General features: G+C 45.7%; 1 protein-coding gene across 14 annotated transcripts in view; it reads left to right on the top strand.

The window, feature by feature from the left end:
• ADCK1 (aarF domain containing kinase 1) overlaps nucleotides 1-25,946 on the top strand; it is a 296,483-nt gene that overhangs the window by 123,899 nt on the left and 146,638 nt on the right. For all 14 annotated transcript variants that reach the window (XM_033952756.1, XM_033952759.1, XM_033952768.1 and 11 more), the window contains 2 exons: nucleotides 12,733-12,882; nucleotides 19,667-19,864. In XM_033952756.1, coding sequence (XP_033808647.1) covers nucleotides 12,733-12,882; nucleotides 19,667-19,864 — 348 coding nt within the window. The remainder of the gene's footprint in view (nucleotides 1-12,732; nucleotides 12,883-19,666; nucleotides 19,865-25,946) is intronic.

Raw genomic sequence — 25,946 nt, 5'->3', positions numbered from 1 at the left:
CACTTTTGGGGGAAAAAAGTGTGTCTTATGGAGCGAAAAATACAGTATTTTGTGGTGTTCAGGAAGAAATGCATTTGTTTCTATTTCTCTGCATGCAGAGTTTGGCATCTTAGGGTTTTGTTTGTGGTCTTATATTTGCAAAGGGTTTATCTGTGTTCTGCGTGTGTGACCCTAGCCACGTGTTCTGGTAGGAATAAACATTGAGAAGCGTTATTAGTGTCATGGCCTTAAGTAAGAAGATATCTGTCAGCTCTCCTTCAGCCCTTTTGGACCCAAAATGGCCCTTTCTTAAAAATGAGCAAAGACCACATTACATTACATTAGGGATTTCTATTCCGCCATTACCTTGCAGTTCAAGGCGGATTACAAAAGAATTATCAAGGAAGTATTACAAAAAGATCTTACCAAAAAGAGATTTGGTCATTTTCAAAGAGAGTAAGAAATGAGTATGGTTATTTGTTTAGGCTTTAGTGAGAGGCGATGTTTGATACTTGCAGTTATTTCTTTTTCAGGGATTTCTTGAATAGTATGGTCTTTATTTCTTTTCTAAAAGTTTTGTAGTCTAGGGATGCCGTCAATAGATTGGCAATTTGGTTGACCACTGCTTTAGATTGTTAAGGTTCTACCTCCATTAAAAAATTTCACAAAGCTTTTATCCCCCAAATTATCAATGTACAGAACAAAATAATTAATATAATAAATTAAATTAAATTAATATAATAAAATAAAATAAATATAAATTAATATAATGTAATAACAAATATTAATATATTTATACTAAATTCAAAGCTGAGATTTACCCCCTCTTCTACAAAGCCGCGCAGCAACAGCCCTGAAGCCCTTTAAATCTCTATGGGCTTCAGGGCCATTACCGCGCGGCTTTGTAGAAGAGGGGGTAAATTTTAGAATGGTATGGGATAAATAGAAATATGGTATATAATAAATCTTTAAAGGACGGTGGTACCTTGATTTATGAGCATAATTAGTTTCAGAAGCATGCTCATATATCAAAGCACATATCCCCAACGCTGACAATTAGTTCCAGAACACAAAAGGTGGCGAGGGGTGGCCCAGGGGTGTGTACCTGTTGGGTGCCAGGTGCTGCAGCACCATCTCCGTCCACCTCCTCCGTCTGCCAGTCACTGGAGAACCTTGCAGTGCCGCTTCGAAGGAATGGAGAACCCCACAGTGCTGCTTCGGGGGGAATGCCTCTTCTGTCCGCCAGCCGCTGAAGAACCCCTGAGCCCACACAGCACCACTTCAGGGGGATTCGTCTGCCGGCCAGCCTTCCAAGCCGGGTGCCTTCCGCAGGTTGGAGAGCTTATGAGAGCCCACGCAGCCGAGTGCCGTCCCACCTGCACGTTGCGTATGATCACGCAACGTAATCATCTTGCAAAGCACTCGGAAACCGCGTTAGTCGCAAACCGAGGTTCCACTGTATTAGCTTTTATGCAGTTGTGCTCATAAGCAGAGCCACCCTCACCTGTGTTGAAGAGCCTCTGCTCTCTTCGACTTACAACCCACTCCAAATCTCCCCACAGACCTGTCTCTCACCTGTGCCACAGCCTCGACTCTTCCCCCCCTTGCAGCCTTCCCCTCCTCTCCTGCAGAGATATTTCTCACCTGTACCACAGATCCTCCATTCTCCACCTTTTGCAGCTCTCTCCCCTACGCTTCAGCAGAGCCACCTCTCACCTGTGCCACAGAGCCTCCACTCTCTCCCTCATGTAGTCCTCTCCCCTCTTCCTGCAGAGCCGCCTCTCACCTATACTACAGAACCTCCACACTCTTCCCCTTGCAGCCTCCCTTCCTCCTCCTCACAGTGACCTCTCACCTGTGCCACAGAGCCTTCATTCTCTCCCCCTTGTAGCCCTCTCCCCTCCTCTTCAGCAGAGACACTTCTCACCCGGCCCAAAGAGCCTCTAGTCTCTCTCCCTTTCAGCCCTCTCCCCTTCTCCCCTGCAGAGCCTTCTCTCACCCATACTACAGAGCCTCCTCTCGCTCCCCCTTGAAGCCTTCTCCCCTCTTTCTAACAGAGTGGCTTCTCACCTGCACCATAGAGCCTATACTCCATTCCCCTTCCTCCTCACAGAACAGCCTCTCACCTGTGTCATAGAGCTTCTACTTTCTCCTTCTTGCAGCCCTCTGCCCTCCTCACAGAACAACCTCTCACCTGTGACACAGATTCTCCTTTTCCTTCCCCTTTTTGTCCTCCCCCTCCTCTCCTGCAGAGCCTTCTCTCACCTGTATTACAGAACTCCACTCTCCCTTGCAGCCCTATCCCCTCCTCCTCCTCACAGAGAGGCCAGAACAACCTCTCACCTATACCACAGGGCCTCTACTCTGTCCCCCTTGCAGCCCTCCAATTTCCTCACCCACAGAAGGTTCTCTCCTGGGCTTCTTCTAGATTAGAGCTTCCTTTAAACAAGGTTATTGACATTTCTGTAATGCTGATTATAGCTGGATTACGTTAGTACTGGAGCTGCTGAAAGTGCCTGAACTCTCCTGGATTGACTCTTGACACTGGACTGGAATGGCATTAATCAACGAGCTTTGAGCTTGAAAGATAAGTGCAAACATGGATCTGCAGAAGAGTTTTATTAATATTTCCTTGTGCAGGCAATGTGAAATATAGAATCACAGCTTGGCACAGAGACACAGAACAGCATTGTGTGATAAGAGCAGAATCCACTATCTCGAGGTCTGCTAACAGTCCTAACTAGTGCTGCCTGATTCACAATTCGAATCGATTCACCACGCCAAAAAATCGCCCCCCCCCCCCCGATTCGTTGACTGACCCTCGCCCCTAAAGCAGGAGTGGCAGCGCTGCCTCTTGCTGGCCTGCCGCTCCTGCTTTAGAGGGCGAGTGGGGAGGGTCAGTCGGGAAGTGGCTTCCCCGCTAGTGTCCGGCTTCCCCGCATCAATTTACCTAAATTCAGCAGCCTGCATAAGATCGCTGCCATACGTCGTCTGAGTTGTCCTCTCTGACCCAGTCCCGCCCCCTCTGGGTCAGACCAGTGGTCCATCGTGCCCAGCAGTCTGCTCACGCAAGCCCAAGGTTTTAACCCACGGGCTTAAGCGGGTTAAAACCACAGGTTCTCAAAAGTTCTTCGATCGTCAAAAAAAAAAAAATATTGCCGGCTCTGAGGTCCAGCAGTAGCATTTTTGTAGGCTTTCTTGCGGCCCTGGCTACGCTAAGAAGAAACCCCCCCCCCCCAACTCCGATGGCCCGGAGGTCCCGCGCATGCTCAGACCATCTACAGATAGTTTGCACATGCGCGGGGATCACTTTAGCGCAATCCGTGTCTGCAGAAGGGGGCGTTCCTCCTACCGCCCTCATCTGCATGTTAAAGTTTACTGAATTAGTCAGACCTGCCCGGGCCCGATCTGGCAGGTTAGTGAATCCTGCCCTTACTTCCCTCAAATGAGATGCAGTGATGGCCTTTAATCTGGCTGCAGGATGGGGTAGAGCTCGTTATTGATCTCGTTAAGAGGAAAGGCTGGGTTTTAGCTCATTTATCCAAGCTGCCTGTTAGCTCCGCAGGCCACAAAATGACATTGATTACACAGGCTTAATCGTATCTGTAATTAATTTGTTCTTTTCTCGTTTTATCCTCAGCCTGCAACTGCAGGAGGTGAATATTGTTTCTGCAAAAGTATTGAAGGAGATGGGACAGGCTCTAGACTTGTCATTTTATTTCTATGTTAATTAATCCCCCCTGAAAGAAAGGAAATGCTCATTTAGAAATCTGCCACCATAAATAGACAACTAAGTAGAAAAACCATCCCATGACAGCAGGAGAAATCAAATACAGCCCAGCCCTTCCCATCTCCAAATAACCGTTCACAAAGCTGCACTCTTTGAAAATAGCCTCAAGGTGCTGGAGATGGGAATTATTAAAGGGGTAAACAGTTAACCACGAAGTATTGTCTTGCTTTTTAACTGTTCAGAGGGAAATATTCAAAACTGTCCACACATACTTTGACCACTTTTCTAAGGGAAAGAACACATACAGCTTTCCTTCTGAAAAATATCCAGTAAAGCAGACCCACAGAAATTGCAGAACTTTTTCAGGAAAATTAATTGATGTGGTTTTGAAAATGCAAGACTCTGCATGTTATAGCATTCCTGACCCCAGACTTGCTCTCAGGAAAGTTTCAACTTTTTTCACACATGAAAAATTGAGACTGGAGTTCAGATGCCCACTGGGGTATTCTCAATTGTAAGAACTGCGATAATGGGAAAGACCAAAGGTCCATCAAGCCCAGGATCCGGTTTCCAACAGTGGCTAACCCCGGTCAAAGGGACCTAGCAAGTTCCCAAGTAATAAAACAGATTTTATGCTGCTTATCCTAGGAGTAAGCAGTGGATTTCCTCAAGTCATCTCATTAATGTTTCAAGTTTATTTAAAATATTTGATTTGATCGCAAAATCCAAATCCAATGCGATTTACACTTAGTTATAAAATTTGGTTAATAAAAACAAAAAAGTCATAATAATTAAACTAGACAATTAGTACTATTTTAACAAAACAATACATGTGAAAAAGGGAGGGGAAAAAAGTTAAAGGATTAAATACAATTCGTAAACAAATGGTTGGGGGAGGTTACCCATTTAATTTTTGCTTACCAGCACTACTAATCCGCTGTAAAGTATCCTTTGAAATGATTTAGTTAAAGCGTCCTTAAAAAGCCAGCTTTTTAGAAGACTTTTAAACTTACTAAATAATTTTTCTTCTCTTATATTGATCAAGAGCGAATTCCAAATTTGAGGCGCTGTAACAGAGAAAATCGCTTCCCTCCTTGAATAAATGAATTTTAGTGAAGGGACTAATAGTAAAGATTTTTCTTCAGATCTTAAAGATTTTGTGGCAGTATAAGGGATTAGAAATCTTTCTAAGAATACAAGAGCTTTCTTTATTAGTATTTTATGTGTGAGTAATACTATTTTATATGTAATACATGTAACCAATGCTTTTCCTTTAAAAGGGGAGTTACGTGATCGAACTTTTTTCTTTTAGTGATTATTTTTATTGTGGTATTTTGACTTCCCTTTTAGGAAATTATTCAAACCATTTTTAAACCCCAGTAAGCTAACTGATTTCACCACATTCTCCTGCAATGAATTCCAGCGTTTAATTATATGTAGGAAGAAAAAAATTTTCCGGTTTGTTTTAAATCTACTACTTTGTAACTTCATCTCATGTTCCCTAGTCCTAGTATTTTTGAAATGAATAAACAAGCGATTCACATCTACCCTTTCCACGCCACTCATTATTTTATAGACATCTATCATATCACCCTTGAGCCATCCCTTTTCCAAGCCCTAGCTGCTTTAGCCTTTCCTCATAGGGAAGTCGTCCCATCATTTTCATTACCCTCCTCTGTAACTTTTGTAATTCCGCTATATCTTTTTTGTGATACAGTGGCCAGAATTGCACACAGTATTCGAGGTATAATAGAGCGATTTGAGGGCATTATACCATTTCCCTCTTTGTTTCCCATTCCTTTCCTGATAATTCCTAATATTCTTATTGCTTTCTTAGCGGCCGCCACACATTGAGCTGAGGGTTTCAACGTATCCTCAACAATGACACCTAGATCCTTTTCCTGGGCAGTGTCTCCTAATACAGAATCCAGCATCACGTAGCTATAGTTCGGGCTCCTCTTTCCCACATGCTCACATTAAATATCATCTGCCATTTTGACGCCCAGTTTCCCAGTCTCACAAGGTTCTCTTGCAATTTTTCACAATCCTCTTGAGATTTAACAACTTTGTGTCATCAGCAAATTTAATTATCTCACTAGTAATTCCCATCTTTAGATCATTGATAAATATGTTAAAAAGCAGAGGTCCTAGCACAGACTCCTGGGGAACCCCACTATATACCTTTCTCCATTGAGAATATTGATCATTTTAGCCTACTCTCTGTTTTCTGCCTTTAAACCAGTTCTTAATCCATAATAGGACATTACCTCCTATCCCACGACTTTCTAATTTCCTCAGAAGTCTTTCATGAGGTACACAATATCAACTGGCTCACTTTTATCCATGTGTTCATTCACCTCTTCAAAGAAATGCACTAGATTGGTGAGGCGAGATTTCCCTTAACTAAATCCATGCTGACTTTCTCTCATTAATCCGTGCATATGTATATATTCTATCATTTTGTTCTGCGGCAGATTAAGGGATTTTGCCTTGCTCATGCGAATATTATACCCCTGGGCAGCAGGAGGTGCTAATCAGAAAGAAAAACTACAGATCCCAGGATGCACTGGGCTCAGCAGCTTAGAACTGAGTTACCTCAGAGGAGGTGTAACAGTTGCTGGCAGGACCCAGACAGAAAGGGATACTTCTACCCCAGGCTGGGTTCATTCTAGAGAGGTCCCTGAGAGAGAAAGAGAAACTCAAGTTTTCCCTACATTTAGGTAGAGACAGGCCTTGAGAAAACAGACTGATGCCTATAGCAACTGGCTGAGATAAGCCACGGCTATATTCTTTGGTTGGTGTGAGGCAAACTATAAAGCACAGTGTGTTTTGTAGCTAATCTATGCATGATATGCTTTGAAGAGATGTGAATTTATCATTTACCTTTTGAACACTATTTTCAGATGGTTTCATTTCATTGATGATATTTTAGTCTTGTGGAATGGTGAAGAAGAAGATCTAAAGAAGTTTTTCTTCTGGCTCAATTCTTGTGATGAGTCCATCAAGTTCACTATGAATTATTCCAAAGAAACTATCAATTTTTTTGGATTTAAAAATTATATGGTTCTATTCCCTCATGAAATCCAAGTTTCCAAGTTTATTAAATGTCTTGATTTATCGCCTATTCAAATTTCTAGGCGATGTACAAATTGTTCAGAAATTAATTAATATATCATTTACAATAAAAACAACAACAAAAAAGAAAAATTAAAACTTAAATGGGATTTAACTGACAATACTAAAACATAAGGAAAGTTATTTAATTCGATGGTTACATACAGTTATTATGTTTAAAAATTCAAGGGAAATACATTAGGAGGGGAAAGGTAAATAAATTCAGAGAATTAAATTGACAAAGTAGAGAGATTTGGTCATTAACAAACTTAATCATTAAATGCATCTGTAAATAAAAAACTTTTAAGATGAGCTTTAAATTTTCCTAAATTTTTTTCTAGTCTTAAGTAAAGTGGGAGGTTATTCCAGGACTGAGGGGCTGTTATAGAGAAGATTGTAGTACGTCTTGTGTTAATGACTTTCAATGAGGGGATTGCTAAGAGATGTTGATCCTGTGATCTGAGAGATCTAGAGGAAGTATACGGTATTAATACTCTATAGATAAAGGCAGGAGTTTTAATGGTTGGGTGGGGTTTTTTTAATTGTTGTATGGATTTTGATTGATTATAAATGCATATATGATTAATATTATTTGTATAGATACTATATTGCATTTTTGTTGGTTTTGAAACTCAATAAAGGTTTATTAAAAAAAAAAAAGATTTTTTTTTCAACAAATCTTTGGAGACAGGAGTGGTTTCTGGGGATTGGAGAAGAGCAAATGTGGCCCCTATTCACAAAAGTGGTCGCAGAGATGAAGCGGGAAACTACAGACCAATAAGCCTCACTTCAGTTATTGGAAAAATAATGGAAGTGTTGCTGAAAGAAAAGATAGTGAAATTCCTAGAATCAAATGAGTTACAGGATCCGAGGCAACATGATTTTACTAAAGATAAATCGTGCCAAACGAATCTGATTGAATTTTTTGATTGGGTGACTGGAGAATTGGATCAAGGGCATATGCTAGACACGGTTCCTCATAAAAGGCTCTTGAACAAACTTAATGTGCTGAAGTTAGGACCCAAAGTGGTGAAATAGATTAGAAACTGGTTGACGGACAGACACCAGAGGGTGATGGTTAATGGAATTCGCTTGGAAGAGGGAAAGGTAGGTAGTGGAGTCCCTCAGGGATCGGTCCTGGGGCCAATCCTATTTAATGTGTTTGTGAGCAACATTGCCGAAGGGTTAGAAGGAAAAGTTTGCCTTTTTGTGGATGATACCAAGATTTGTAACAGAGTAAACATCGAGGAGGGAGTGGAAAACATGAAAAAAGGATCTGCAATAGTTAGAAGAATGGTCTAATATCTGACAACTAAAATTCAATGCAAAGAAGTACCGAGTAATGCATTTGGAAATTAGAAATCGGAAGGAACCATATGTGCTGGGAGGTGAGAGGCTGATATGCACGGTTGGGGAGTGAGACCTTGGGGTGATAGTGTCTGAAGATCTAAAGGCAAATAAACAGTGTGAGAAGTCAGTGGCTGTTGCCAGAAGGATGCTAGACTGTATAGAGAGAGGCATGACCAGTAGAAGAAAGAAGGTGTTGATGTCCCTGTACAGGTCGATGGTGAGGCCCCACTTGGAGTATTGTGTTCAGTTTTGGAGACTGTATCTGGTGAAGGACATAAGAAGACTTGAAGCGGTCCAGAGGAAGGCGACGAAAATGGTAGGTTTGTGCCAGAAGACGTATGAGGAGAGACTGGAAGTCTGGAATATATATTCCCTAGAGCAGGGGTCCCCGAATCCAGTCGGGTTTTCAGGATTTCCCCAATGAATATGCATGAGATCTATGTGCATGCACTGCTTTCAATGCATATTCATTGGGAAAATCCTGAAAACCCGACTGGATTCGGCCCTCAAGGAGGAACTTTGAGGACCACTGCCATAGAGCAGGGGTAGGCAATTCCGGTCCTCGAGAGCCAGAGCCAGGTCAGGTTTTCATGATATCCGCAATAAGTATGCATGAGATAGATTTGCATCTCAAGGAGGCAGTGCATGCAAATCCATCTCATACATATTCATTGTGGATATCCTGAAAACCTGATCTGGCTTCAGCTCTCGAGGACCAGAATTGCCTACCCCTGCCCTAGAGGAAAGGAGGGACAGGAGAGATATGGTTCAGACGTTCAAATACTTGATAGGTATTAACGTAGAACAAAATCTATTCCATAGAAAGGAAAATGGTAAAAACCAGAGGGTATAATTTGAGGTTGAAGGGTGGTAGATTCAAGAGTAATGTTAGGAAATTTTTTCGGAGAGGGTGGTTGATGCGTGAAATGCGCTCCCGAGGGAGGTGGTAGAGAAAAAAATGGTGACAGAGTTCAAACAAGCGTGGGATGAACACATAGGATGGGGATGTTTGGATGGGGAGCCCACCTAGACGGCCTTCACACACAGGACACTTGGAGTGCTCAAGAAGAATCTTTCTACATCAATCTTAGTACTGATCCAGATAGACAATCAAGTGGCCATGTACTATGTAAACAATCAAGGGGATACAGGGTTTTGCTCACTCTGCCAAGAAGTAACACAGATCTGGAATTGGGCAATTCTGCACAACATTTTTCTCAAGGCTGTGTATTTAGCAGGCAGACAAAACACTCTGGCAGACATATTGCACATATTCCTTCAATCTCACTCAGTTCGATTGTATTACATCAGATCTTCTCAATCTGGGGAAACCCACAAATAGATCTCTTCACGTCTCCCAGCAATCACAAACTTCCACACTTTGGGCCGTGTTATCAGTGGTGATGAAACATAGGTGTACCAATACTACCCTGAAACAAAGCATCAAAGTGCATAATGGAAGTCAGCCAATTCTCCATGACCAAAAAAGTTCCTCCAGTCCAAATCAAAAGTCAAAATGATGTTGCTAACTTTTTTTTTATATCAGAGGGATTGTTCATTATGAATTTGTACCAACTGGACAGTTGGCCAAGTTTACTATTTGGAAGTGCTGAAAAGGATGTGTGAAAAAGTTAGACGAAAACAACCTGAACTTTTCTTTTTTTCCAATTCTTTATTCATTTTTCATCTTACTTCAAGTACACAATATTACATCAATTGAATCATACACATCACTTGAAATTCTTTCAATTGTCATCTTAAATATATAAAATATTTCCCTCCCCACAACCTGAACTTTTCATCAACAACTCATGGCTCTTGCATCATGACAATGCACCAGCTCACATGGCACTGTCTCTGAGGAAGTTTTTAGCCAGAAAGAAATAACTGTATTGGAACACCTTCCCTATTCACCTGATCTGTCTCCCAATGACTTTTTTCTTTACCTGAAAATAAAGGAAATATTGAAAGTAAGACATTTTGATGATGTTCAGACAACAGCTCTGATGGGCATTCCAGAAAAAGAGTTTCAAAATTGCTTTGAAGGGTTGTCTAGGCCCTGGCGTTCATGCATAGCTTCCCAAGGAGAGTACTTCAAAGGTGACCATAGTGATATTCAGCAATGAGATATGTAGCAATTTTTCTAGGATGAGTTTGCAAACTTAATTGTTAGACCTTGTATGTAAAGCTGCAACCTGGTCCTCAATTCATATTTTCACATCCTGCTGCTGTCTGGAGAATCATTCCAGATGGGATAGTTGGTTTGGCCAAGCAGTTCTACAAAATGTATTCTCTGTTTAGAGGCCAGCTTTCCTCCACTCCTTCAATATTAGCTAGGGAGTTCCATCTGTGAGAATATACTGCCTGCTTGCCTGGGTTACTTACTTTAAGTGGTGTTATCCAGGGTCAGCAGGCAGATATTCTCGTAACCCTCCTACCTCCCTTAGTTGGCTTCTTATATTTTTTATTTTTTTTTTATTGAACTGATGGTTCTGTGAGCTGACTGGCAGGAAGGCTTCAGTGCATGCGCGGTATAGGCAGTCTTGAGACTTTTGAAGAAGTTTAAAGTGACAGTATACTTTTGCACTGTCCATACTGGGGCTCCGTGGATGACATCATCCATTTGTGAGAATATCTGCCTTCTGTCCTTGGATGACACCTTTTACAGGTAAGTAACTGTGCTTTATAGTTTATTAAAGTTTTATATACTGCCTTTTTTGGGCATATGATGAGGCTATGGTACTTTATGTATCTGAGTGCTTTGAGAGTGAGCCTCAATATGTGTTATGAGGATTATCAATGACCATCACATTTACATTTATGTAAATAAAGCTGCAACTCCCCAAACATTGGCAGTATCAGTCCACAGGTCGGTGGTGTGAGTATTATCCAGAAAGGCCAGGGTGACCTGGAGGGCACCGGATGTTAAGACAAAGGTCAGGCTGCAGTCACTGGCTGTTTAGGTTATTACGAGAAGACTTTGTGATTATATATGGAGGGGAGATATCTGGGTGTGAATTAAAGAAGAGACACTGTGTACAAAGAAGAAGAGGCTAAACTGTCTTGGATATGGAGAGAGATCTGAATTAGAGAATGACACGGGGAAAAAATTTGTCCCCGTCACCGCCCCGTCTCCGGCCCACCATCCTCTGCACCGCCCCGTCACCGCCATTCCCTTCACCGCCCCGTCACCGCCACTGCCATCCCTTTCACCGCTCCGTCACCGCCACTGCTACCCCATTCACCGCCCCGTCACCGTCACCGCAGCATACATTTATTCTTTCTCTGAGGTCTCCCTTTCCTGCTTTTCTTGAGCAATGCAATTTACCTTTTGTTCCATGTCAGGCAGTGATATATGAATCTCGTTTTGTGGAAGGTTTGCTGACTTAAGGCTTTACCGAAAAGGAGCAAGGTGTGTATTAGAGGGAAGAGAACAGATGACTCGTGGTTCTAATTACCAGGCCCCCTCCGCAATAATGGATATGAAATGATCCTTTTTCCAGTGCAGAAATGAACAAAAGGCTGTTACTGCATGATCTGCATAGTACTGTCCATTTAACAGACTGCAAAAAAATGATTGGGTCCTGATTTTCCTATGGTAATTCAGGATTTTTGCAATTAAATAAAGGATTAAATATCTCCTAAAGGTGGTGGGAAAGCATCAGGGCCAAGCATTTGCAGGTTACCGAAAATGGCTGATTTCCTGGTCTGGGAATGGGATTTCCTTTTACCAGGCTATGCTCACACAACTAGCATGCTGTTTGTACGGTAAAAGAGGAGAGGGGCTGTGCCTGGTACTTGCTTAGCAGAGCAATCGCTAGGCACAGCTCCTCTTCCTGATCAGCTGATCACAGCTCTTGAGCCGGCAGGGGACGCCGCGAATCAGCAGAGCAATCGCTAGGCACAGCTCCTCACAGCTCTTGAGCCGGCAGGGGATGCCACGAATCAAATGAGGAGCCAGTATATTGGGGGGGCGGAGTCAATGCGGCAACGTGCAAGTCGGGTAGAGAGTTGGAGGAGACAGACCACATGGCGGAGACAAACATGGCCGCCGGAAAAAAAATCAAACACCCGGTCCCGAACCAAAGACACACGGTGAAGACAAGGTAAATAGCGGTACTTAGAAGGGGGTACATTGGCCTGCGGGGACAAATCTTTTCACCGTTTTTGCGGGCGGTGAAAACTTTTGTCCCCGTGTCTGCGGCGATTTGGCTCTGGAGTCTCCATAACCCGCAGCCAAACCGCCGCCACGCCGCGGCTCTCTGCGGGGATCGCTCCCCGTGTCATTCTCTAATCTGAATCACTGCTGGTGTCTTTAATAATGTGAAGAGGAATAACTGGACAGATAAGCTGGGGCTCTTGCATCATTGCTGTGTTTTTTATCTGGTGTTTAATGTCAGATTAAGAGTGTCAATGTAAAAGAAACACTTTGCATGTAGGCTTTTATTCCTTCACTTTTCCCATCTTACTTGGGAGTACATGGGCACAATTCTGTTTTAAATAGTTTCTGCTCCTCCTTCATGTTTGTTTGAGCGATCCTTTCTATTCCCCTGTTTCAGATATCACGTGGTCTTGGCAGACTATACAGTGAGATGATTTTTATGAATGGGTTTGTGCATTGTGACCCCCACCCAGGGAATGTCCTGGTAAGAAAGGATGTGGCGGCTGGAACAGCTGAAATTATCCTGCTGGACCATGGATTATATCAGGTGAGGAGAAGAGACTCATCATGTCCTTTCTAGCCTAAGGAATGAGTTTGATGCACAATTCATTATTAAGAAGTCAAACCTCATATATTGGGATAACAGTGTTTTGACATTCTCTCCTGATACCTTGTGGTAATACATAGAAGAGAACTACAGATTCTACAGTGCATTGGAAGAGAATGTAAAGAAAAGCGGGATGGATTGAGCAGTCTCCCTTCAGATACGGGGGCACATTATCTACAAATTTAAGTGGGAGATTTGTGGGCTAGAAAGGGACTACTAACATTGCTCTATGAAAAATCTGCTACAAGGTAATAAACAGGTATAAGCAGCCAATCAATGGCCACAGCATCCATATTCTCCCATGGCCATTTGCTGCACATTTCAGCCCTTCTATGCCCAAGTCAAGTGGGATGTGAAAGACTAGGTAGAGATGGATTAGGGAGGAGGAGGTGTCAGGACCAGGGAGAGCAGCTCTGGCAAGCCCAGGGATGGGCAACTCCGGTCCTCCAGGTCCGGAATCCAGTTGGGTTTTCAGGATTTCTCCAATGAATATGCATGAGATCTGTTTGCATGCACTGCTTTCAATGCATATTCATTGGGGAAATCCTGAAAACCTGACTGGATTCTGGCCCTCGAGGATCTGAGTTGCCCACCCCTGGGCTAGCCTGTGGACAGATAGGTTGTGTAAATGGGATTATCCCAGGACAAGCAGGCATGATATTCTCACACATGGGTGACGTCATCTACGGAGCCCCAGCGCGGACAGCTTTTTAAGCAAACTTGCTAGAAGTTTCAAGTTTGCACACTGCACCACGCATGTGCTAGCCTTCTCGCCACTAGAGGGCGCATCCCCACCTCGTGGTCCTCAGTTCGTTTTCATCCGCGGAGCCAGAAGCCCTGTGGATTATCTGTGCTAAGATTGCCTTCTGTCGCCGCGGCTGTGTTGCATTTTTTGACGCGGTCGCTGCGTTTTTGGTTTATTTCTTTCTTTCTTTCCTTCTTTCTTAAAAAAAAAAAAAAAAAAAATATTTTTCGTTTCCGCGCTCCGGGGGCTCCCGGGAGCCGTGGCCGAGGAACCTCGCTTGTTCCCGGCCTTGTTTTGGGCCCATGTCCCGGCCCGTAACGGGATTTAAGAAGTGTGGTAGGTGTGATCGACTTTTGTCCATCACTGATCCTCACAGGTGCTGCCTGAGGTGTTTGGGGCCCCATCACCCGACAGCGTCGTGCCCTAAGTGTGCCACCTTCCAGAAACGGGCTCTTAACCGTCGAAAGGCCCGGATGGCTGATCTCTTCGCCGTTGATACCCCGGCGGGGAAGGCCTCGAGCTCGGCCTCGGCTTCGGCCCCGGCCTCGACCTCGGCCTCGACCTCGGACCCCTCGGTTCCCTCGAAGCTGGTCGCTTCGCAGAAGCAAGCCTCGGGTAAGTCTCCACTTCCTTCCTCAGCTCCATCTGTCAGGAAGCCATCCTCGGGCTCTTCGTCGGCGGGACCGCCGGCCTCGACCCAGACCAAGGGATCGAAGGGGGGCGCCCCGAGGGAATACTCGAGACCGAGGTCGCCCTCTGCGGAGCGCCCCCAGGTATTGCCCCAGGGTCTTACTATCCCGGTATTCCAGGAGTTGCTTCGCGCTTTAATCTCCTCGGAACTCTCCGGGGCCATTGAGACTTTGCAGCAGGCTTCGGCCTCGACTTCGGTCTCGGTGGCCCCGCAGTTGGCGACCTCGGCCTCGGGCACCGGCCTTTCAGCGGCCGAAGCTCCCTCGGCCTCGACCATGTTGCTTCCCTCGGCTCCGACCTCGATGACACAGCCTGAGGTCAGTGTGCGACCCCGAGACAAGCAGCGTCGGGTACGCCGGATTTCCTCATCCTCCTCCCCGAGGTCTTCGCGGGGTTCTTCACCCTCGAGCAAGCCCCGGCCGAAGCATCGCCTCAAAAAAGCAAAGCGGGCTCGAGCCTCGCCCCGAAGGAGTCGTCGCTCGACCCCGCCCGAGACCGAGGCACTGTGTGTCGAGGATCTTCGCCTCGACAACCCCAAGCTGGTACTAACACTGGAGGGTTCCCGTGCCTCCTCACCGAGGCGGAAGGGACGGACCTCCAGGCCCCGTACCCCGGGGGGTTCCCCGAGGGGGTCTCTTCGGCGGGCTGTCTCCCCAACCCCTTCGAGGTCGCGGGATCGTGCTTCTTGGGGTTCGGGGTCTGGAGGGCATTTTGGCTATTCTCGCCAGGCATCTCCCTTTGACTCCGCTGAGAAGTCTCGGTCGCCCTCCCCACCTGCACGGACTACTTCTTTTTCGAAATTCGTCCATGATATGGCGAGGGCGTTGGGGGTGGACCTGGCGGCGGGGTCCATCTATACTAAGGAGTTTTTGGAAGAGCAGGATTCCCCGGCTCCTCAACGGGAATCCCCCCGCCTCCCGCTTAACAAGGTCCTCCTTCAAACCTTGCTGCGGAACCTTGAGGCCCCTCTTACAGTGGCGGTAGTGCCCACCAAGATGGAATCAAAATACCGGACTCTTCCCCCTAAGGGGTTTGAAAAAGGACAACTTTCCCATCAGTCACTCTTGGTTGAGTCGGCTCTTAAGCGCTCGCAGCCCTCGAGAGTCTCGGCTGCTGTCCCCCCGGGGAGAGAGGGACGGACCCTAGATAAATTTGGCCGTCGCCTGTACGCGAATTCCCAGATGGCCACGAGGGTCCTCAACTATGCCTTCGCCTACTCTTCCTATCTCAGGTCCATGGTCAAGGATCTGCCGGAATTTCAGGGGCTGATCCCGGAGTCACATAGGGAGAAATTTGCCTCATTTGCGTCCAACCTATCCCAGCTCAGATTTTATCTGTTCCATGCGGTGTATGACGCCTTTGAGCTCGCCTCGAGGGTCTCGGCTTGTGCGGTTGCCATGCGCCGGCTGGCCTGGCTGCGGACCCTCGAGATGGACCCCAATCTACAGGAGCGCTTAGCCAATCTACCCTGTGTTGGCTCGGAATTGTTCGACGACTCCCTGGATGCGGCTACCAAGAAGCTGTCTGAACAGGAGCGCTCTTTGGCGGCTCTCGTTCGCCCGAAGCCTAAGCCGTTGCCTCAGAGGCCATTCAAGCAACCACCTAGGCGGTATCCTCAAAAAACGACGCCGGCCTTTTCGAGACCTCCGCCTCGACGTCCACCCCAGGGGAGAGGGGGGCCCCCCAAGCCCGCTGCGCAGGGGACATCTAAGCCGGCGCCGTCCTTTTGACGGGATGAGCGGCAGGGGGCTGGCCCCCGCCGCGTCGGCATCCAACCCCCTCCCCATCGGGGGTCGGCTCTCGGCTTTTGCCAGGGTCTGGTCAGGGATAACGTCGGACGCATGGGTGCTCCGGACCATCTCAGAGGGCTATTCATTAAACTTCTCAAGACAGCCTACCGACATGCCCTCCGGGGCGTGCCCGCCCAATCGGAGCCAGTTGGCCCTTCTCCGAGAGGAAGCCAGGGCCCTGTTGAGCCTCCGGGCGGTCGAAGTGGTGCCTCTCGACCAGCAGGGACAGGGATTTTATTCCCGTTACTTTTTGGTCCCAAAGAAGACCGGGGACTTGCGCCCCATTTTGGACCTCCGGAAGCTCAACAAGTTCCTGGTCAGGGAGAAGTTCCGTATGTTATCGCTTCCGATTCTATATCCTCTGTTGGACGAGGGGGACTGGATGTGCTCCCTCGATTTGAAGGAAGCGTACACCCATGTTCCGGTGCATCCCGACTTTCGGAAGTTTTTAAGATTTCAGGTCGGGGACTTGCACCTACAATACCGTGTACTACCCTTCGGTCTGGCTTCGTCCCCTCGGGTATTCACGAAATGCATGGTGGTGGTCGCGGCTGCTCTGCGTTCCCGGGGGTTGCAGGTCTTTCCCTATCTGGACGATTGGCTGATCAAGGCCCCGACAAGGGAAGGAGTTATTTCAGCGACCCAACAGACTATCACGCTTCTTCAGGGTCTCGGGTTCGAGGTGAACTTTCCCAAGTCTCACTTGCAGCCGACTCAATCCCTCCAGTTTATAGGGGCCGTGCTGGACACGGTTCTCCTCCGTGCCTTCCTTCCTTCTCCGCGACTGGAGGCCCTGCTTCGCCTGGGCCGGCAGGTTGCGCAACTGCAGGTAGTGTCAGCTCACTGCATGTTGGTGCTTTTGGGTCACATGGCATCGAAGGTCCAAGTAACCCCATTTGCCCGGTTGCACCTGAGGATCCCTCAGTGGACCTTGGCCTCGCAATGGCGTCAGGACCGCGACCCGCTATCTCGACGTTTGACTGTGACTCCGTCCTTCAGACGCTCGCTCCGTTGGTGGACCAACTCTACAAATCTGTCCGGAGGTTTGCTCTTTCAAGTTCCTCCGCATTGCAAGGTCCTGACCACGGACTCGTCGGAGTATGCGTGGGGAGCGCATCTCGACGGTTTGCGAACGCAGGGCCTATGGTCGGCCGCGGACCGTGGGTGTCACATCAACGTGTTGGAGCTTCGGGCCATTTATCTGGCCGCTCGTGCCTTCTGTCACCTTCTGCACGATCGAGTGGTTCTCGTTCGGACAGACAACCAGGTGGCAATGTATTACGTCAACAAGCAAGGAGGGACGGGCTCTTGGCCTCTGTGCCAGGAAGCCCTGCGGCTTTGGACATGGGCCGTCTCTCAGAACATCTTCTTGCGGGCGGTTTACATTCAGGGGGAGCTGAATTGTCTAGCAGACAAACTCAGTCGTCTCCTCCAGCCACACGAGTGGTCGCTGAACTCCCGAGTCCTACGCGAAGTCTTCGACCGCTGGGGGACTCCTCAGGTGGATCTGTTTGCTTCGCCCGAGACTTGCAAACTACCCCTCTACTGTTCTCGGATGTACTCACGGGACCGTCTCGAGGCCGATGCTTTTCTTCTCGACTGGGAGGGGAGGTTCCTTTATGCGTTCCCTCCTTTCCCTCTGATTTTGAGAACGTTGGTTCATCTAAAATCGACCAAAACCACTATGATTCTCATTGCGCCTCGTTGGCCAAGACAACACTGGTTCTCCCTTCTTCTTCAACTCAGTGTCAGGGAGCCTCTACTTCTGCCTGTCTTTCCCTCTCTGCTGTCTCAGAGTCGGGGTTCGCTGTTACATCCCAATCTTCAGTCGTTACATCTGACCGCTTGGTTCCTTTCCCCTTGACTTCGATTCCAGTTTCTCACTCAGTGCGGGAAATCTTGGAGGCCTCTCGCAAAGTCTCGACTAGGCTTTGCTATTCCCAGAAGTGGACCAGATTTTCTTCCTGGTGCTCCACCAACCACCTTGACCCGGGTTCTGTTCCAGTGTCTTCGGTGCTGGATTATCTGTTGCATCTGTCGAATTCTGGTCTGAAGACGACTTCCATTCGAGTGCATCTTAGTGCCATTGCTGCATTCCATCAACATCTCGAGGGTCGTTCCCTCTCTCTGCATCCTCTGGTTTCTCGTTTCATGAGGGGTCTTGTGAAGGTTCATCCTCCTCTCAAGCCTCCTCCTGTAGTATGGGATCTTAATGTGGTCTTGGCTCTACTGATGAAACCACCTTTTGAGCCGATCGATAAAGCTCTCCTTAAGTTTCTTACTTGGAAAGTAGTCTTTTTGATTGCGCTCACGTCCGCTCGTCGGATTAGCGAGCTACAGGCTTTGGTTGCGGATCCTCCTTTCACTGTGTTTCATCATGACAAGGTGGTTCTTCGCACCCATCCCAAATTTTTGCCTAAGGTTGTGTCTGATTTCCACCTCAATCAGTCCATTGTTCTTCCGGTATTTTTTCCGAAGCCCCATTCTCATCCTGGTGAAACGGCGCTTCACACGCTTGACTGTAAGAGGGCGTTGGCTTTTTATCTCCAACGTACTAAGTCTCATCGGAAGGTTCCTCAATTGTTTTTGTCCTTTGATCCTAATCGGGTAGGACATCCGGTTTCCAAGCGTACCTTATCCAACTGGTTAGCTGCTTGTATCTCTTTTTGCTACGCTCAGGCTGGTCTCCCGCTCTCGGGTCGAGTTACGGGGCACAAGGTCAGGGCGATGGCAGCTTCGGTTGCTTTCCTCCGTTCTACTCCTATGGAGGACATATGTAAAGCTGCCACCTGGTCTTCGGTTCATACGTTCACCTCCCATTACTGTCTGGACTCCTTGTCCAGGAGTGACGGCCGGTTTGGCCAGTCGGTGTTACGTAACCTGTTTTCCTAAATTGCCATCCTCCCACCTACCCTCTTTCTGGTTGGCTTGGAGGTCACCCATGTGTGAGAATATCATGCCTGCTTGTCCTGGGATAAAGCACAGTTACTTACCGTAACAGGTGTTATCCAGGGACAGCAGGCATATATTCTCACAACCCGCCCACCTCCCCGGGGATGGCTTCTTTGCTGGATATGGAACTGAGGACCACGAGGTGGGGATGCGCCCTCTAGTGGCGAGAAGGCTAGCACATGCGTGGTGCAGTGTGCAAACTTGAAACTTCTAGCAAGTTTGCTTAAAAAGCTGTCCGCGCTGGGGCTCCGTAGATGACGTCACCCATGTGTGAGAATATATGCCTGCTGTCCCTGGATAACACCTGTTACGGTAAGTAACTGTGCTTTTCCATCCTATCATCTTGGGGGTTGTAGTTTTACTTTTCTTAGGGAAATAAAAATAATTTCTCTGCGTGATAAACAGTGGATCAGCTTTTGGGGTTTGGGTGACATACAGTCCTAATGTCAGACTACATTATAGTTTTTGATTTCTGTGGCCAGTTGACTCGGTGCAGATTCAGCTCTAGGCTAACTGCTGCTGCTGGGTTCTTCTCCACTCTCTCTAGCTCCTGACAGAAGAGTTTCGAATAGATTACTGTCAGTTGTGGAAGTCCCTGATAAATGCAGATATGAAAGGAGTACAGCACTACAGCCGGCAACTGGGAGCTGGAGATCTCTACCCACTCTTTGCCTGTATGCTGACAGCCAGGTCCTGGAACTCTGTCAACAGGGGAATTGGCAAGTCTCCCGTCACCAAAGCTGAGGTGAAAAGCCACTGATTTGTCTTTTCCTGCCTCACTCTCATATTCCTTTCTAGCTGAGTGTTAGCTTTTTCTTCTTCCTCTTTCCATTCTTGTTCTGTCTTTTGTCATTCTTTCTTACCTTTTTTTTGGTGGTGGTTTTTGTTTCATTTTTCTCTGTTTTTGGGGTGGGAGAAAGGGAAGAGAGGGCTGCTTTGGTGTTGCATACTCATGGCAATTCTCAGGAAGTTTCAAGTTTAATAATTCTTTTGATTAATCGCTTAATCATAGTTCTAAGCGATGAACAATTTAAAATACATTCAAAGGGGAACAATACAAAACAATACAATACAGACTTAAGTCAATACAATAGGTTAAAAATTAACTCATCAAATTCATAACATAAGGTAAAAAAAGGGATAATGAAATACAATTTAATATAGAAAAGTAGAACAAAAAAGGAAAGCCTGAAGTCATAATGCCGTTGTATAGGGCCATGGTGAGACCTCATCTGGAGTACTGTGTGAAATACTGGAGGCCACATTACAGTAAAGATGTGCGCAGAATTGAATCGGTTCAACGGACGGCCACCAGGATGATCTCGGGGCTCAAGGGTCTCTCGTACGAAGAGAGACTGAACAAATTGCAGCTCTACACTCCTGAGGAACGTAGGGAGAGGGGAGACATGATCGAAACATTTAAGTACCTCACGGGACGTGTCAAAGTGGAAGATGATATTTTCTTTCTCAAGGGACCCTCGGCCACAAGAGGGCACCCGCTCAAACTCAGGGGCAGAAAATTTCATGGCGACACCAGAAAGTATTTCTTCACAGAGAGAGTGGTTGATCATTGGAACAAGCTTCCAGTGCAGGTGATCGAGGCAGACAGTGTGCCAGACTTTAAGAATAAATGGGATACCCATGTGGGATCCCTACAAGGGTCAAGATAAGGAGATTGGGTCATTAGGGCATAGACAGGGGGTGGGTAAGCAGAGTGGGCAGACTTGATGGGCTGTAGCCCTTTTCTGCCGTCTTCTTCTATGTTTCTATAAGGGAACAAAAAATAAAAGCATATTAATAGAATAAAATCAATGACCTGGGTATTAAGAAATTAAATATCAAAGGCATCTTTAAAAAGAAAAGTTTTTAAATTACTTTTGAATTTTCCTAGGTCCTGCTCCCTTCGTAAATAAATTGGTAGAGCATTCCAGGTCTGTGGCGCAGTTACTGAAAAAATAAATTGGCGTCTTTTATTTATTATCTTAAGTGAAGGGATAGTTAATAGGTTTTGTTCATTTGATCTTAAAGCTCTAACAGGATTATATGGTATTAGGCACTTATATATGAATGCTGGTGTTTTATTGAGAAGGGATTTGAAGGTAAGCAAACAGAGTTTATATGTTATCCTATGGATAACTGGAAGCCAATGTGCATCTTTTAAAAGGGGTGTAACATGATCAAACTTTCGAGAATTGGTAATTAGTTTGATGGAAACATTCTGAATTATCTGAAGGCGTTTAATTTCATTTAATGATATTCCCTTAAAGAGTACGTTACAGTAGTCTATTTTAGAGATTACCAAAGAGTGAATTAGAATATTTAATGACGTTGGACATAAGAATTTGGAGATTGAACGAATTTTACGTAATCTATAAAATGTTGTTTTAACGATATTGCTGATGTGATTGTGGAAATTTAATTTGTTATCGAAAATCACCCCTAAAATTTTTATATTATTGACTGATTGTAGGGGGGTGTTTTTTATAGAAATTGAAGCGGGAAGAATGGAACTGTCTTTCCATGGAAATAACATAATATTTGTTTTTTTAATGTTAAGTGCCAGTTTATTCGTGTTCAACCAGTGGTAAACTAGATCCAGTTTCTCATTAATATCTTGGATATCAAATGTTTTATTAGTATCTATTGGATGCAGGAGCTGGATATCGTCTGCATATGCATAAATCTGAAATCCTACGGATTGACATAAAGTGATTAAGGGAGCCAGGAAAATATTAAATAGTAAAGGAGAGAGAATAGACCCTTGAGGAACCCCGTGAGTGGAAAATGAAGATTTTGATGTTGCATCTTTAAAGAAAACAGTAGATGGACGGTCTGTTAGATACGATTCGAACCAAGAAAGAACTTGGTCTGTGATACCAATGGATTTAAGTCTGTTAAGAAGCAGTTGATGGTCAATTGTGTCAAAAGCCGCGGAAAGATCAATAGAGATTAGCAGAGTTGATTGGTGATGATCGAGAAAGTATTGAATGGAGGTAGTCATTCCAATTAATGAAAGTTCGGTGCTATGATGATGTCTAAAACCAGTTTGGTTGGGATGCAATACATTAGTCTTTTCCACAAAATCAGAAATTTGATTGAAAACTACCTTTTCTGTCAGCTTTGCCAAAAAGGGAATATTAGCAATTGGTCTATAATTTGAAAGGTCATCGGAGCTAACGTTTTTATCCTTAATAATAGGACGAATAATGGATTTTTTTCCACAGCAATGGTACTGTATTTTGAATCAGACTTTCAGTAACTAATGTATGGATGAATGGTCCAAAAATATCAAAATAATGTTTTAAAATGAATGGTGGAATTAAATCAGCTTTAGATCCTTTAATATTAACAGATTTAATAATAGACTCAATTTCTTTTAGGCTAGGTAATTTAAATTTAGAGCATCTAGAAGTTAATGTTTCAGTAACCGATTGTTCGTGATCATTTGCTAGAGATTGATTTATTGTAAATGTTTTTCTAATTTTATCAATTTTTTCAATAAAATGATTGGCCAGTTCCTGAGCAGTGGGAATAGTGTTAACCACTTCAGGTTGTTGTTGGGAACGCGAGGTTGTTATTGTGTTTAGTATAGTGTATAGAATCGATGGGTTTTTGGCTTTAAATATTTTATCTGAGTAATATTTCTTTTTTGCTTGATTTCTTTTTGTTTTGTAAAGTTTAGATAGTTCATTGAACATTTGTAAATTATTTTGTGTTTTATTTTTTCTCCACTTGCGTGAAAAACATATAACTTATAAAAAAAATAGCTGGCTTAGTAATCCAAGCCAGTTATGCATTCAGCAGTTGGGTTTTGGCCAGGTGCTAGGGACCTGGATTGGCCTCCGTTAGAATGGGCTACTGGGCTTGATAGATCATTGGTCTGACCCAATAAGGCTAGTCTGTAGACACAAAAACACTTTCTTTTTTTTCCCCTCTTGCGTCAAAACAAAATAAGAGAAAATAACTCCTGTTTGTTCAACATAAGAACATAAGAATTGCCGCTGCTGGGTCAGACCTGTGGTCCACCATGCCCAGCAGTCCGCTCCCGCAGCACCCCTTAGGTCAAAGACCAGTGCCCTAACAGACTAGCCTTACCAGCTGCTTCAGGAAGATCCTGACAACGAGGTACAGGAGGATGTTCAGCAGACGGTTCCAGTTCCAGTTCCGGAGTCAACAGATCGACCCACTCCTAAGAAGCGCAGGGTGGTAGTCATCGGGGATTCGCTACTAAGGGGCACCGAGGGACCAATTTGTAGACCACACCTGCAATCAAGAGAGGTCTGCTGTTTGCCAGGGGCCAGGATCCGGGATGTAACTGCTTGCCTGGACAGACTCATCAAGCCCCGAGACCACTTCCCCATGATTCTCATCCACGTCGGAACCAATGACACCGCCAGGAGCACCACGGAGAACATACCCAATGACTTCAGAGCCCTGGGTGAGAAGCTGAGGAGGATGGATGCGCAGGTGGTCTTCTCCTCGATCCTCCCAGTGAGGGGTAAGGGCAGTGCCAGGGAGGATCGCATCCGGAGGGCGAACGACTGGCTGCGAGGATGGTGCAAGGAGATGAACTTTGGGTTCCTGCACCATGGAGAAGCACTGCAAGGATTACAGGGACCAGACGGGTTACACCTGACCAGAAGAGGGAAGAACGTCCTTGGACACCGCTTAGCCCACCTACTTCACAAGGCTTTAAACTAGGTAAGTTGGGGGAGGGTACTGGCACAAACAACCTACTTGACAAGCTAAGCTACCAATTTCTTCTTGAGACTAAAGTAAGGGAGACTAAAGTAAGTAAACACTATAATTCAGGGTCACATTATAATTCTGGGTCACATTGTTATGATGGGGCTAAGGGGAGTACACATTGTAATTCTGGGTCTAAGGGGAGTTCACATTGTAATTCTGGATCTAGGAGGGGTGCACATTGTGATTCTGGGTCTAGGAGAAGTACACATTGTAATTCTGGGTCCAGCGACAGAATACACACTGCAAACTGTATTATAGGAAGTCAAGATGCTCAAGAGGGAATACCCCCACAGGGTACACACAATTCTGAGTCTGGGTTAGGCATAAACTGTAGTTCTGGGTATGGGGAGTCTGGGAAAGGTGCACGTTGCACCTCTGGGTCTAGGAAGAGTACAAGACATGCAAATAATGCTAAAGGTGGCCTAGTTGCTATAGCAGGAATGTCCCCACTGAGACGTAACAAACATACAACATGGAGGGCTATGTACGTCAACGCCCACAGTCTGGGAAACAAGATCCTGGAACTGGAAACAGAAATGACAAATGCCGACTTGGATGTGGTGGCGATATCTGAGACCTGGCTCACAGACTCCCACGGGTGGGACATGGTCATACCGGGTTACAACTTGCTTCGCCAGGACAGGTAGGGCAAAATGGGAGGAGGTGTAGCATTATATACTAAAGATGACATAAAAGTCACCAGAATCACAGATGTACGGTACACTGGGGAATCCCTTTGGGTAAATTTGGCCAGAGGGAAGGACAAATGCCTGTATCTTGGCATAGTATACAGACCCCCAAGACAACAGGATGACCAAGATATGGAATTAATCGGAGATATAGAGAATATCACCTTGCGTGGGGACACAGTATTGTTAGGTGAATTCAACATGCCTGATGTGGATTGGGTCACGCTTTCCTCTGCTTCAGGCAGCAGCAGGAGGCTATTAAACTCCTTGAAGGGAGCAAGACTAAGGCAACTGGTGTTGGAACCAACAAGGGATCAGGCAATCCTAGACCTGATACTTACCAATGGAGAAAGTGTCACAGAGGTCTCGGTGGGCGACACATTGGCCTCCAGCGACCACAACATGGTATGGTTCAATCTCAGGAAAGGTTTCACTAAATCTACCACACTGACCAAGGTCCTTAAATTCAAGGACACAAACTTCAAAGACATGGAGAACTTCATTCAGCAGGCGCTACAAAGCCAAGCAGAAACCGATAACGTGGAAGAAATGTGGTCAACTATGAAAGCCACCATACAGGAAGCAACAAACCGCTATGTTAAATCGGTAAGTAAACGGAGTAGGAACAATAAGCCACAGTGGTTCTCTGCGGAGATCTCGGACCTCATCAAGGAGAAGAAAAAAGCATTCATCTCTTACAAACAATCAGGGAAACAGGACTCCAGGGAAATCTATCTGGCCAAGTCAAAAGCAGTCAAAACAGCAGTTAGGGAGGCCAAATTCCGCATGGAGGAGTCTTTAGCAAGGAACATAAAGAAAGGAGATAAATCCTTTTTCAGGTATATCAGTGACAGGAACAAGAACTCAGGTGGGATAGTACGCCTCAGGAAACCAGATGGAGACTATGCAGAAACGGACTCGGAAAAAGCCCAACTGTTAAATGAATACTTCTGCTCAGTCTTCACCCGCGAGGCACCGGGACTTGGTCCTCAGCTGCAAACAAAGGTTGACTCAGCTGATCCGTTTAGTAATTTCGAGTTTACGTCCAGCAGTGTCTACTGCGAGCTGTCAAAGCTCAAGGTTAACAAGGCAATGGGGCCTGACAACCTACACCCCAGGGTGCTCAGGGAGTTGTGTGATGTCTTGGCAGAACCGCTATCCGCGCTCTTTAATCTCTCCCTTAGTACAGGTAACGTCCCGTTGGACTGGAAAATGGCTAACGTCATTCCACTTCATAAAAAAGGCTCCAAGATGGAGACAGCAAACTACGGACCGGTGAGTCTCACATCAATAGTGAGCAAACTAATGGAAACTCTAATCAAACGCCAATTGGATACGATCATGAACGAGGAGAATCTACGGGATCCCCGTCAACATGGATTTACTAAG

The sequence above is a fragment of the Geotrypetes seraphini genome, chromosome 7 (assembly GCF_902459505.1).
Source record: "Geotrypetes seraphini chromosome 7, aGeoSer1.1, whole genome shotgun sequence".
NCBI lineage: Eukaryota > Metazoa > Chordata > Amphibia > Gymnophiona > Dermophiidae > Geotrypetes > Geotrypetes seraphini.
Note: the sequence above shows the minus strand (reverse complement) of the source record. Positions and strands in the feature narration are given on the sequence as shown.